At 46.7% G+C, this 14942-nt stretch overlaps 1 protein-coding gene across 1 annotated transcript in view; it reads left to right on the forward strand.

The window, feature by feature from the left end:
* LOC132894886 (lipoxygenase homology domain-containing protein 1-like) overlaps window positions 1-14942 on the forward strand; it is a 157856-nt gene that overhangs the window by 126769 nt on the left and 16145 nt on the right. The window contains exons 38-41 of the mRNA XM_060935019.1: window positions 3099-3226; window positions 3372-3489; window positions 3791-3968; window positions 4190-4375. Coding sequence (XP_060791002.1) covers window positions 3099-3226; window positions 3372-3489; window positions 3791-3968; window positions 4190-4375 — 610 coding nt within the window. The remainder of the gene's footprint in view (window positions 1-3098; window positions 3227-3371; window positions 3490-3790; window positions 3969-4189; window positions 4376-14942) is intronic.

The following is a 14942-nucleotide window of genomic DNA, read 5'->3' on the forward strand; positions in this document are numbered from 1 at the left end:
TAAACATGACCCTAACAACCATCTGAATAAGCTACAAATTAAAATTTGCCCAAGTGCCTACTCAATGCGATGGAAGTTCGTTCTCCGATGTCCGCGCTGAGGGTCGCGGTCCGAGGAGAGGAGGTTAGCGACGAGTTGCGTCCAACCGCGGCTAACGAAGCAGGGAGATGGAGGCCTAGCTGGCCCACGGTGCTTCGGGAGAAACCTCCGGTGATGCGTCGACGAGAAAAGGCTGAGAGGAGCGAAGCTGTCCGCAAATGCCTCTTAGCGTGGAAAACTACTTAACTGTAGTTAAACTTTGCAAAGGTTTAGAATCAAAACCACTATATCGCTGAAACTTGGCGGGTCGTTCAAAAGTTCGGCCGAAACTAATTTGAACAGGCTGTTCTCAGACAATAGCGGTTAGTCTCAACACTGTAGGTGAGTGTGCCAACAGTCCGTCCGACCACTCCAGTAGTCAGAACACGAGAGGACGAATCGAGGCGCTCTCGATACAGTTAAAGCAGTTCCACTTTACGTCACATCCGGGTGGAGCGCACAAGGAATTGTGGGATCGTTATAGGGGGCGCTGGCAAGTTACCAACATCAGCGATCAGTTCAAAAGCCTGCATCTCTGATGGTATGGGGGTGCATTAGTGTCTATGGCATGGGTAGCTTGCACAACTGGAAAGACACCATCAATGCTGAAAGGTATATACAGGTTTTAGAGCAACGTATGCTCCCATCCAGATGATGTCTTTTTCTGGGAAGGCCAAGCATATTTCAGCAAGACAATGCTAAACCACATACTGCATTTATTACAACAGCATGGCTTCATAGTAGAAGAGTACAGGTGCTTAACTGGCCTGCCTACAGTCCAGACTTTTCACCAATTGAAAACATTTGGCGCATCATGAAACAAAAAATACAACAACGAAGACCCAGGACTATTGAGCAGCTAGAATCCTATATCAGGCAAGAATGGGACAACATTCCTCTCCTAAAACTACAGCAGCTGGTCTCCTCAGTTCCCAGAAGTTTATGGACTGTTGTTAAAAATAGAGGTGATGCTACACAGTGGTAAACACGGCCCTGTCCCAACTTTGAGATGTGTTGCTGCCATCAAATTCAAAATTACCTTATTTTTTTCTTAAAATGGTACATTTTCTAAGTTTTAACATTTGATATGTTGTCTGTGTTCTATTGTGAAAAATATGTGGGTTTATGAGATTTGCAAATCATTGCATTCTGTTTTTATTTACATTTTACACAGCGTCCCAACTTTTTTGGAATTGGGGTTGTAGAATATGTAGTTAGTTAACAAGCTAATAACTTTTAATCGTGAGGTAGCAGTGTTGCTATTTTTATAAAAAGTACTTTGAAAAGACTATTTAATGACTTTGGAGCACCGATGGACACTACATTTTATTTTCTTAATACCAGTTGGTTGAATATAAGAAAAAAGTTTTTCTGGTTGTTGCACATGAAACTGACAGGCAGTTTCGCAGGCATTGTTAGGTTCACCCAGTCTGAACGGTCCTTATTTCTCGAGACCCCGATGCCTTCGTGCCCCACGGATCCAGGACGAAGACCCCGCGAAAGAAACAGACCAGGAAAACCAGAGATATGGTTTCACAGCCGGTTTATTCACAGTTCCATCGTCAAAGATGGAGAGCTCATAGACACTTTTTTTATACATTTTGTTTATCTCTCTGAAGGCAGAGTGTGGGCGTGTGTCTGTGTGTGAATCACTAGAGACCTTGGCTCTATGTGTGTGTGTTATGTGTGTGTGTCGTAGGAATGTGGCATAGGAATGTGTGTAGAATGATCTGGAGCAGGTCAAATAATCTCCATCAGTGTGTGTGTATAAATCTTGAATCAATCATAACATAATAACATATTTCTGATCATATGGCATGATAGCAAGGTACAGACAGATTTTAAAGGTCATTGCTTATGTACACCCCTTCAGGTCAGATAGAACATAGATGGTGATGGAATTTTAAACACAGCTAATATGTCTAGTCTACAAAGTCAGAGAAAAATACATCAGAAATTAATGCTAAATTTAAACTAAAAACATTAGAATCATAAAGTCTTAACAATCCTAAATTATATTCTGTAATTATAAAACTAACTTAAAACTATAAAACTAACATTAATCACTAAAATGCATCTTAGACCTAATAATTAAATCTAAATCACTGCCATAGTATATGCAATAGTCCAAAAATACTAATAAAGGATCTTAATACTTTGTTCAGCAATAAGGCTAATACAAATCTATAAATTATAAAACTAACATGAATCACTTAATGCAGCCTTACATCTAACATTTAATCATTTCAACTTCAGATTCAACATTAAAGAAACTGGTTAACTCTAACACTCTTAAATCACAATCCTAGCTATAAAACTAACTTAAATCATGGCTTTAAGTTTAATTTTTATTCCCATTAGCTATGCAGCTGCGGGTGTGTGTGATATCAAAGGCCATTGTGAGTGTGTGTGATATCATCGCAGACCCTGTTGCCATCTAGACACATCTCTGATCAACAATACACATTTCATATCAAAATAAACAAAATGTTCCCAAACAATGTCCAGCCGAGACAGAAGGTCATTTTAAATTAATCCTTAATTTTGTCACAAATAAATTACTGCCTTCTTGGTCAAGAATAATACTTATATAAACCTAACAGGCATTATTTGTGTTTAGCAGAAAGATACATAACGGGTACATAAATAATGGATGGAGCTTAATAAGTATTTTGTATGTATGTATGAAAAGTGATTTTGTTGATCTGTTGATCTTGAAAATAACTGCCTAGGTGAGTTGCCAAGATGGCCTCTGATTATACAGACTTTAGTAGAACTAAATCCTTTTGACACTGGAAAAAAAATTTATTCAACAAACGTATTCTGTTTTTATAGATTATTTATAGGTTAAAAGAAGGAACATCAATATCACTTGCAAAGTGAAAGTGATACAAGCTACATTGCTAATGCTTGCAGCCACACATTCTGAATATATGGTGATGTTATGACATTCTCATTAATTATTCATGAACTTCTCTACCTCATCCTAGTTAAAGAATAAAGCCTCCTGTCTTATCTAGGTTATCTATGAGGTAACCGTGGTAACAGGCGATGTCCAGCATGCTGGCACAGACACGCAGATCTACCTCACACTGTTTGGAGTGTATGGCATGTCCGAGGAGATCCCACTGCCTAAATTAGATGACAGGTATATGCACACACACACACACACACACACACACACACACACACACTAAAAGGAAAATGCAAATATACTCATGCACACACACAAAAAAAACCAAACAAACAAAGAGGAGGGTATTTATCGTTTGTGTGTGGGTGTGTGGTCCCAGGTTTGAAAGATGTCAGACTGACACATTTAATTTAGAGATCGAGGACATCGCTCCACTCCGGAAAATGCGAGTTCGCATTGATGGCTCTGGAAGCAGACCTGACTGGTTCCTTGATAAGGTGTGTCTATGTACTACAATCTTCATTACAGATAATCTCTGAATGAAAATACAGATGTGTGACAAATTAAAGGAAATCTGAGATCTCTCTTAAGCTTTAAGGAGCATTTCACAGTTCCAAAGACTTGTACAAATGATGCCAAGAAGCTGTTCTGATGGCTTGTGATCTCAGCACTTTACTAAGAGACTGTTATTCTGTTTTTACCTTTAATTTGTGACTTGCCTGTCAATATGTCCATGAACATACATGAAAATGTCAAGAATTGTTTTTACTGATCCAGGGTGTGTGTTTGTCTGTGTAGATTGTCCTACATAACCTTGAGACTGATGAGGTGGCATTGTTTGTGTATGAGGACTGGCTGTCCCACACCTATGGACCCAAACGCACACTTGTGTGTGAGATGCCTGCAATCATTGATGATGAAGAAGTGGTGCAACTCACAACATATAGTATCTCAGTCAAAACCAGTGACCTCGCAGGTACACAACTCTACAAACCCCTACAATGCACAAACATCAGCGTTACATACAAAAGGATAAAGGTGATGCTGCACATAACTACAGACAAGCCACAGCTACACTCAAGGCTATGAATGCTACACTCATTGCATTCATACATAAATGACTTGTGCTAAACTGTTACTGTTTATGTTTTAAGGGTGGGAACAGAAGCTGAAATTGTGTGATTGGTTATGTTTTAGGTGCGGGGACAGATGCCAATATATGGATGATTATTTTTGGTGAGAACGGAGACACAGGAACGCTTGCTCTAAAAGAAAGTGAGAACACCAACAAGTTTGAGCAAAGCTTGACTGATATGTTTCGCTTTACGGACATACTCAGTCTTGGAGAACTCTCCAAAATCCGGGTGTGGCATGACAACACAGGTGAATGTTTTAACCAGTTGCAATGGCCTGACAACATTTAATTATGTGCACATATGTATTGTATGACTGTTAAGCCTCACTCACAACCTGTGGTACAGTGGTGCTTCAAAGTTTGTGAACCCTTTAGAATTTTCTATATTTCTGCATAAATATGACCTAAAACATCATCAGGTTTTCACACAAGTCCTAAAAGTAGATAAAGAGAACCCAGTTAAACAAATGAGACAAAAATATTATACTTGGTCATTTATTTATTGAGGAAAATGATCCAATATTACATATCTGTGAGTGGCAAAAGTATGTGAACCTTTGCTTTCAGTATCTGGTGTGACCCCCTTGTGCAGCAATAACTGCAACTAAACATTTGCGGTAACTGTTGATCAGTCCTGCACACCGGCTTGGAGGAATTTTAGCCCGTTCCTCCGTACAGAACAGCTTCAACTCTGGGATGTTGGTGGGTTTTCTCACATGAGCTGCTCTCATCAGGTCCTTCCACAACATTTCGATTGGATTAAGGTCAGGACTTTGACTTGGCCATTCCAAAACATTAACTTTATTCTTCTTTAACCATTCTTTGGTAGAATGACTTGTGTGCTTAGAGTTGTTGTCTTGCTGCATGACCCACCTTCTCTTGAGATTCAGTTCATGGACAGATGTCCTGACATTTTCCTTTAGAATTCACTGGTATAATTGAGAATTCATTGTTCCATCAATGATGGCAAGCCGTCCTGGCCCAGATGCAGCAAAACAGGCCCAAACCATGATACTACCACCACCATGTTTCACAGATGGGATAAGGTTCTTATGCTGGAATGCAGTGTTTTCCTTTCTCCAAACATAACACTTCTCATTTAAACCAAAAAGTTCTATTTTGGTCTCATCTGTCCACAAAACATTTTTCCATTAGCCTTCTGGCTTGTCCACGTGATCTTTAGCAAACTGCAGACGAGCAGCAATGTTCTTTTTGGAGAGCAGTGGCTTTCTCCTTGCAACCCTGCCATGCACACCATTGTTGTTCAGTGGTCTCCTGATGGTGGACTCATGAACATTAACATTAGCCAATGTGAGAGAGGCCTTCAGTTGCTTAGAAGTTACCCTGGGGTCCTTTGTGACCTTGTCGACTATTACACGCCTTGCTCTTGGAGTGATCTTTGTTGGTCGACCACTCCTGGGGAGGGTAACAATGGTCTTGAATTTCCTCCAATTGTACACAATCTGTCTGACTGTGGATTGGTGGAGTCCAAACTCTTTAGAGATGGTTTTGTAACCTTTTCCAGCCTGATGAGCATCAACAACACTTTTTCTGAGGTCCTCAGAAATCTCCTTTGTTCATGTCATGATACACTTCCACAAACATGTGTTATGAAGATCACACTTTGATAGATCCCTGTTCTTTAAATAAAACAGCGTGTCCACTCACACCTGATTGTCGTCCCATTGATTGAAAACACCTGACTCTAATTTCACCTTCAAATTAACTGCTAATCCTAGAGGTTCACATACTTTTGCCATTCACAGATATGTAATATTGGATCATTTTCCTCAATAAATAAATGACCAAGTATAATATTTTTGTCTCAATTGTTTAACTGGGTTCTCTTTATCTACTTTTAGGACTTGTGTGAAAATCTGATGATGTTTTAGATCATATTTATGCAGAAATATAGAAAATTCTAAAGGGTTCACAAACTTTCAAGCACCACTGTATGTGTTGCTACGGGCAGTCTATGGTAAAAAATTTGGCAAAACCGTGCTTGAGACTTGCATGACACTTGCGTGCGTTCAGTGCCGTAGAAGGTCGCAAACTGCCTGTGGAGACTTTTGGTCCTGCACATGCAAATTCTATGGGTCTTGTGACAAATCAAGAATGCATACACTACGTACGGGACCCGTACTCCTTTTGTACTCCTGAACCAAGTCAGCAGCGCGGCTAGTAGGGGCTTTTTGCGATGACAGTAAGATGCATGAGTGACGCACGGTCATTGTATGAGTGACATGCCTCAGAAGTACTACATAAGTATTCCACACTTGCTATTTGTGCAGCCTGCAAGAGAGAAGTACATCTCACTTTCTACCCTATGTGTGGCATGCACGTAGTGCACATGACCTGCACGCGACATGAGGGGCAAGACTCGGTATATATATTGGGGGAGGAACCAAGGAACCAATCATGTAGCGTGTAGCATTGTAGAAAGGAAGAAGACCACCTCATTTGCTGTTTTTATTTGAGTATATGTTAATTTACCATGCAAACGTCAAATAATAAAATATGAGTATAAGGGAATAACACATTGTAGTAATCCCCGATGTGGGTGGAGCACAGAAGCACGGCAGGCGAGAGTTTGTGTTTACACACATGCACTTTATTCAGCTTTTCAGCTTTCTTTCTTTCTTTCTTTCTTTCTTTCTTTCACTCATTCATTCACGCACGCACGCACACGTGTTGTGCTCGGGGAGCGAATTCCTCTTCTCTCCTCTCCCCCTCCCTTTATACTCCATCCCTGCAACACACACACACACACACACACACACACACACACACACACACACACACACACACACACACACACACAAATTGACATCAGGTGTAATGACCTAGCCACTTACCTTCCCTGACCCCGCCCTCCATTCACAGACTGCTGCTTGGCCACGCTCCCGCTGCCACATACCCCCACCGCCCAACTCAGGCCTGAAGCCGACTCCCCTCCCCGACGGGACAGGAAGTCCGCCACCACCATCTGAGCCCCCGGCCTGTGGATCACCTCGAACTTAAATGGCTGGAGAGTGAGATACAAACGGGTGATCCGCGCACTGGCATCCTTCATGCGGTGGAGCCACTGGAGGGGCGCGTGGTCCGAACAGAGAGTGAAAGGGCGTCCCAGCAGGTAGTATCGGAGGGCGAGGACCACCCACTTGATGGCGAGACACTACTTTTCAATTGTGCTGTACTTGCTTTCGCGCACCGACAGCTTTCGGATGATGTACAGCACCGGGCGCTCCTCACCCTCCACCTCCTGGGACAGAACGGCCCGCAGCCCCCTGTCCAATGCATCAGTCTGCAAAATAAAGGGGAGAGAGAAGTCAGGAGAGTGTAAAAGTGGGCCCCCACACAGTGCAGCTTTTACCTCCGAGAAGGCCTGTTGGCATTGCTCCGTCCACTGGACCGGATCTGGAGCCCCCTTTTTAGTGAGGTCGGTTAGCAGGCTGGTGATGTCCGAATAGTTAGGTATAAACCTACGATAATAGCCGGCCAGCCCCAAGAACCGCCTCACCTCCTTTTTGGTCTTGGGCCTCGGGCAGGCTGCAATCGCTGCAGTCTTGTTAATTTGGGGACGCACCTGCCCATGACCCAAGTGGAACCCCAGATACCATACTTCCACCCGCCCAATTGCACACTTTTTCGGGTTAGCTGTGAGGCCCGCTCGCCTCAGCAACTTTAGAACAGCCCTCAGGTGTTCCAAGTGCCGCGGCCAATCATGACAGTAGATTATTATGTCATCTAGATAGGCGGCCACATAGGCAGCATGAGGGCGGAGGACCCTGTCCATAAGCCGCTGGAACGTAGCAGGCACCCCAAACAACCCAAAGGGGAGCGTGACAAATTGGTGTAAATCAAACGGTGTGGAAAAGGCGGTTTTCTCTCGGGATAGAGGAGTCAAGGGGATCTGCCAATATCCCTTGGTTAGATCCAGTGTCGAATAAAAGCGAGCAGCGCCTAACCGATCAAGCAACTCATCAGTGCGAGGCATTGGGTACGCATCAAATTTAGACACCATGTTGACCTTTCTATAATCCACACAGAACCGGACCGACCCATCAGTCTTGGGAACCAGGACCACTGGGCTGCTCCAGTCACTGTGGGACTCCTCGATTATGCCCATTTCGAGCATGCCCTTGAGTTCATCCCGAACCACCTTTTTCTTGTGTTCGGGCAAGCGGTAAGGGCAGCTATGCACTACCACCCCCGGGGGCGTTTCGATGTGGTGTTCTATGAGGTGGGTACGACCCGGAAGGGGTGAGAACACATCGGAAAATTCCTTCTGCAACTTGGCTACCTCCGTGAGTTGGGTCGGCGAGAGGTGGTCTCCACAAGGGACCGGAGTGGCCTGAGATATTATCTTTTTTACCTCCGGCCCCAGCTCCGCCTTCTCCGGGACTACCGACGCCAACACCACGGGGACCCCCTCATTCCAGCGTTTTAAAAGGTTGAGGTGGTAGACTTGCAGTGCCCCGCCCCTATCCATTTGCTTTACCTCATAGTCGACATCCCCGACTCGCTGTGTGACCTCGAAGGGCCCTTGCCACTTGGCGACTAATTTAGAACTCGACATGGGCAATAATACGAGTACTTTTTCTCCCGGCGTGAATTCTCTAAGGCGCATGCCCCTGTCATACAGCCGGCTTTGACGTTCTTGTGCCTGCCGTAAATTCTCCTGGGTTAATTGCGTGAGGGTGTGGAGTTTTGCGCGCAGGTCAAGAACATACTGGATTTCATTTTTACTCTGTGAAGGTCCCTCCTCCCAATTTTCCTGCAGCACATCTAGAATGCCACGCGGCTTACGCCCATAAAGGGAGAAAACCCTGTGGAGGCTTGCGGGACCTCTCGTACTGCGAACAACAGGGGTTCGAGCCACTTATCCCAATTACGCGCATCTTCACTAACAAATTTCCGGATTATGTTTTTGAGTGTCTGGTTGAATTGCTCGACTAATCCATCCGTTTGTGGGTGATAGACACTGGTGCGGATAGACTTAATTCCCAGTAACCCATACAGCTCGTGCAGTGTGCGTGACATAAACGAGGTGCCTTGGTCTGTCAGGATTTCTTTTGGAATCCTGACCCAGGAGATAATGCGGAAGAGTGCTTCCGCAATACTGCGTGCTGAGATATTGCGGAGAGGCACTGCCTCCGGATATCGCGTTGCATAGTCCACTAGAACTAAAATAAAGCGATATCCCCATGCTGACCGATCTAATGGCCCAACAAGATCCATCCCAATTCGCTCAAACGGAATCTCGATTAGAGGAAGAGGGCGCAACAGAGCTTTTGGAGTGGCCGCGGGATTTACTAATTGGCATTCACGGCACGCCGCACACCACCGACGGACATCCCCGCGAATCCCTGGCCAATAGAACCGGGCCATTATTCGGGTTAGTGCTTTGTCTTGCCCCAAGTGTCTGGCCATGGGATTAAAGTGAGCCGCATGGAATACAAGTTCCCTACGGCTCTTTGGGATTAACAACTGGGTTACTCGTTCCAGCGGCACGGTGGTGTAGTGGTTAGTGCTGTCGCCTCACAGCAAGAAGGTCCTGGGTTCGAGCCCCGGGGCCGGCGAGGGCCTTTCTGTGTGGAGTTTGCATGTTCTCCCCGTGTCCGCGTGGGTTTCCTCCGGGTGCTCCGGTTTCCCCCACAGTCCAAAGACATGCAGGTTAGATTAACTGGTGACTCTAAATTGACCGTAGGTGTGAATGTGAGTGTGAATGGTTGTCTGTGTCTATGTGTGTCAGCCCTGTGATGACCTGGCGACTTGTCCAGGGTGTACCCCGCCTTTCGCCCGTAGTCAGCTGGGATAGGCTCCAGCTTGCCTGCGACCCTGTAGAACAAACTTTTTGGCTCAGGGGCCACATTGACTTTTGAAATTTGCCAGGCGGGCCGGGCCAACACCAAATTCATACATATCGAACATAAACCGGAAAAGCTTTAGTGTTATTGTAAGGCCTTCACTGACAGAGACCCAAATGCAGATCAGATTGACATTTATTTTAGTTCTCAGTCAACAAAGGCAGAGCAGAAAAATGTTTGCAGTTCAATAGATTGGCACTGGATCCATCCAGAAAAGTAACACACACACACACACACACACACACACACACACGTGACAGTAAGAAAAGTAGCACACTTAATTCTTAAATTACATCTTTGAGCTGCCAGGATGAGTAGGATGCCAGTGTATTTGTATATTTGTATCATTTTTTTACATACAACTAAATTGCATATCATTAAATTGAACTAAATTACGTATCAGTACATATAATTTTTGTACATTTCACTGAACTCGTAGATTTACACCTGAGTGTTTTTTTTTTTTAACCATCCACTTCCAGCCTGCCAGTACAACCAACCACCATTAGTAGGAGAGGTACCACACCATTCCAAAATGTTTGCAGTTCAACAGTTTGGGTACCACACCATGCCAACATGTTTGCAGTTCAGTGGTTTGGCACTGGATCCATCCAGCCCACAAAATCAAACAAAACGGCTCAAGAAAGCAAAAAACTCCAAACTGGTTTTCAGGTTCAAAGTCACTCACTGAAATATTTCCAGTCCTCAAAAAATCAAAACACAGGTTCCAAACAGGTTTTCATATTCCAAAAGGCCACTCATAGATCAGAATAACCTCCACAGGCAAAAGTCCAGGAACAGATACAAGCAGAAGCAAGGTCAGCTGCTCATAATACACCTATAATAGCAGACAGGGACATAAATGAGTTAATACTCACATTCACTCAGCAACCGCTGAGCTGTATTCGTCCGTGCTTGCGCTGACTGGTTGTTAGCATAATTAGCATGCTTGGAGGAAAAGTGCCGTTTGATGTTATATTCCTTTAAAACTGCAACGGTTTCTTTGCAAATAAGGCATACAGCCTTTGATCGGACTTCAGCAAAAAAAATATTTAGTTGTCCATTCTTTATTGAACACCCTGCACTCACTGTCCACTTTTCTTTTTTTAGGACCACTCATTGTAAAGTTTTATCCTGTGTTCTCGAAATCATCAGTGGCACGGGCGCCAGAATGACTTCCATGGCACGCGCTGCACCACTCTGCAAATGTAATCTCGCGTGAATATGACTGACTGGAAAGACGGATCTCTAGAACACCTGTCTACGTGATAACACTGATGCTTATAGTTTATAGATCTGCTCAATCGCGTTTATATGATTGTCTTCCGCGGGCCAGATTAAAAACGCCAACGGGCCAGATGTGGCCCGCGGGCTGTAGTTTGCCCACCTCTGCTGTAGAAGGATAAAGCGGCTAGAGATAATGAGATGGGTTACTCGTTCCTTAGTTTGAGTGTCCTGCGTCACTCGGTACAATCTATCTTTAATAATGGCAAAATAGGGGAAGGTTGGTGCTGTGCTTGGCTGAAGAGTTTGACTATCGATTACTCTCACTTGGTCAAATGCATGCTGCAGAGTCTCGTCTCGTAACTGCTCTAATGGGAAGTCCCCAAGGGACTCCCCGAGAGAGGGAGGAGAAGTGGGGTGCTCCTCAATCTGACGCGGTGTTGACGCAGATGGCTCTGTGACAGCTTCTCCAGCCAATGCCACACCAGGATCTTCCCGTGACCTACTAGGGCAGGACCCACTACGTGTTAAATACTCCATTAATTCTTTAAATCCCAGCCAATCAGTACCCAAGATCAACGAATGGGTAAGGCGAGGATTAACCGCTGCCTTCATTTCATGCGTTTGGCCCTGGAATAGAATCTGGACTGACACTAGAGGGTAATGGTGAACATCCCCGTGCACACACAACACCTTCATCGCTTGTGCTTCCCCCAATGCCTCACCTTGCACCAGGCGTTGGTGAATTGAGGTCTGATTGCAACCAGAATCCACCAAAGCGTGATATGTATCCCCTTGAATACTCACCGGTACACGATACGTTCCGGCCCGATCGGGGGCGGTTTCTGGCGCATCAGGGATCCGGATGACAGCCCCCACCTCCCTTACGGGGCTCTGACTTGGGAGACGCTCCGATTCCCCGCCGCGCCAGCACACCGGCCCAGGCTTTCCCTCTGCACTGGTGTTATGGGTGTCACTCACCTGAAGGGGAGACAACACAGACACAGAAGAGGGAGATGGGAGGACACCATGGGTGCGACGGGCCGGCTGGGGAGGAGCCAGCCGCCGCCTCCGTGGTAGGGGAACAGGGTGGGGAGGGGGACAAGAGACAGGGGGGGAAGAGAGAGAAGAGAATCGAGGGGAGACGCCTCGTCTGCCTGCCATCGGAGCCACCTCCAGATGGTCCTCCGCCAGCTCGATGGCTCATTCCAGCGGCGCCGGGCGGTGACACTGGACCCATTCCGCCGTTCCTTCCAGAAGTTGAGAGATGAACTGCTCCAGTGCCACCAGATCGATGAGCTCCTCGGCGTCGCGGTCTTCCGCCCTCAGCCACCGCCGGCAGGCGTCCTGGAGTTGCTGGCCGAATGCAAACGGCCGGCCGACCTCCTCCAGTGTCAGCGTCCGGAAGCGCTGACGGTGTTGCTCCGAGGAACAGCCAAGCCGCTGCAGGATGGCTTTCCTCAGGTCTGCATAGACCATCAGGCTGTCAGCAGGGAGCTGCTGCGCTGCGAGCTGCGCCTCGCCAGTCAGGAGCGGGAGGAGGCGCGACGCGCACTGCTCCAGCGGCCACCCCCACGCCTCGGCTGCTTGCTCAAAGAGAGTGAGGAACGCTTCCGAATCGTCCTGCGGTCCCATCTTCATGAGGGTGGCGGCAGCGGTGGCTGGCGGCCCTGCTGACGTGAGCCGGTGCCAGAACGCCTGGTGATCTTCCTGCTGGGCCAGCATCAAGGCTTCGAAGCGCTGCTGCTGCTCCTTCCGGAGGGTGATCAGCTCTTGATGCTGGTTCTGCTGGGCGGTAGCGAGGGCAAGGATGAGCTCTTTGAACGGGGAGGACTCCATGGGGTGGTTCCCTTCTGTGCGTCCCGTGTTTCAGCACCACTGTAGTAATCCCCGATGTGGGTGGAGCACAGAAGCACGGCAGGCGAGAGTTTGTGTTTACACACACGCACTTTATTCGGCTTTTCAGCTTTCTTTCTTTCTTTCACTCATTCATTCATGCACGCACGCACACATGTGTTGTGGTCGGGGAGCGAATTCCTCTTCTCTCCTCTCCCCCTCCCTTTATGGACCCTTTTCAGTCACGTGACCTTCGTAAACGCGACCGCCATTTTGGACATGTAGTGGACTTCGGCTCAAATCGGTTTGAATGCGAGGAAGGCGACAAACATAAAAGAAAAAGGAGCGAGATGCAGAAAACTGTATTTACTAGTTTACTGTAATTATGATCTGGCAGCTATTTACACCGGATCCAGTGTAAATAGCTGCCGGAGCCAAGGTCCGGCCGGGCCGCGAGCGAGCGCGCGCTGGCTCCACGGCCGCCGGCTCCGGCCGGGCCGCGAGCGCGCGCCGGCTCCGCGGCCGCCGGCTCCGGCCGGGCCGCGAGCGCGCGCCGGCTCCGCGGCCGCCGGCTCCGGCCGGGCCGCGAGCGAGCACACGCTGGCTCCGCGGCCGCCGGCTCCGGCGGCTATTTACACTGGATCTGGTGTAAATAGCTGCCAGATCATAATTACAGTAAACTAGAATGGAATGTTAACATCAATGTAATGCCTTTTCTGGCTAATTTTATTCGTCTTACCTCCAACAAAGTGGTCACTACACAAGTGTTGGTATGCCGCTATCCATCTTCTCCGTCGGTCAGCATCTACCGGGATCCGATAAAATGATAACCCTTGCCTTGTTTGTTGATGGTTACTACATCCAGGTGCACAACAACATAGTGGCATGATGGAAGTCTTGCTGAAAATAAACACTTTCTTTGCTGCCGTTCCTCAATGCTGGCTGTGGTAAACTACTGGTAGTACACGTCCAAAATGGCGGCCGCGTTTGTCGTGACGTCACGTGAAAAGGGTCCATACTCCATCCCTGCAACTCACACACACACACACACACACAAATTGACATCATGTGTAATGACCTAGCCACTTACCTTCCCTGACCCCGCCCTCCATTCAAAGACTGCTGCTTGGCCATGCCCCCGCTGCCACACACATTTTATTACATTGTAAAAAATCCCAACTAAATAGCCCAACAGTTTGAGCACTGATACACACTTTGACTCCAAGCTGCTGTCCTGCTCCTGCTCCTGCTGAGTGGTGGGATGGGGTGTCGGGATGTCCTTGTCCTCATCACTGAGCATGGCTCAATGGCCTGACAGCGATGATGGGATTGCAATGTCCTCACTTCTGGGCGTCGTTAGCTGAAACATACATGAAAATCAGCATATATATTATTAATTACATAAGCATATAGATACTGAAATGAATGTTTAAAGCATGTGTATTTACCTGTGAAAATCCCTCTGGTGGGATGCTGTGCCTTCTGCCGGCTTGAAGGCATACCTTTCCCTGTCCATGCAGGGCTCGCCGGTGCTGCTACCATCATCATCAAATTCTTCCTCCTCCTCCCCCTCTGCTGTTTCAGGCTGGGTTACTTCACTTTTGCTCGCTTCTTCTTGGGTCCCATTTTCTAAACTTTAAACTGAAATTTTTTACATTTTTCCCACATAATATCCAATGTTCTTCAGTCGAAAGACAGATGCAGAATGCTGCAGCCATGCTGGTTTTATACCCACTCCTGGCTTGCATCACACGCAAGTTATGAGTGATTGTCACGTGCTAATCACATGCGTCACACACGCTTCACAAGTGCGGCCCGAACTTGTAGCGCAGGAAACTGGTAAAATGCAAGTCACACGCACTCCACACCCACTGAACACACACTG

This window comes from Neoarius graeffei, chromosome 12 (assembly GCF_027579695.1).
Source record: "Neoarius graeffei isolate fNeoGra1 chromosome 12, fNeoGra1.pri, whole genome shotgun sequence".
Taxonomy (NCBI): Eukaryota; Metazoa; Chordata; class Actinopteri; order Siluriformes; family Ariidae; genus Neoarius; species Neoarius graeffei.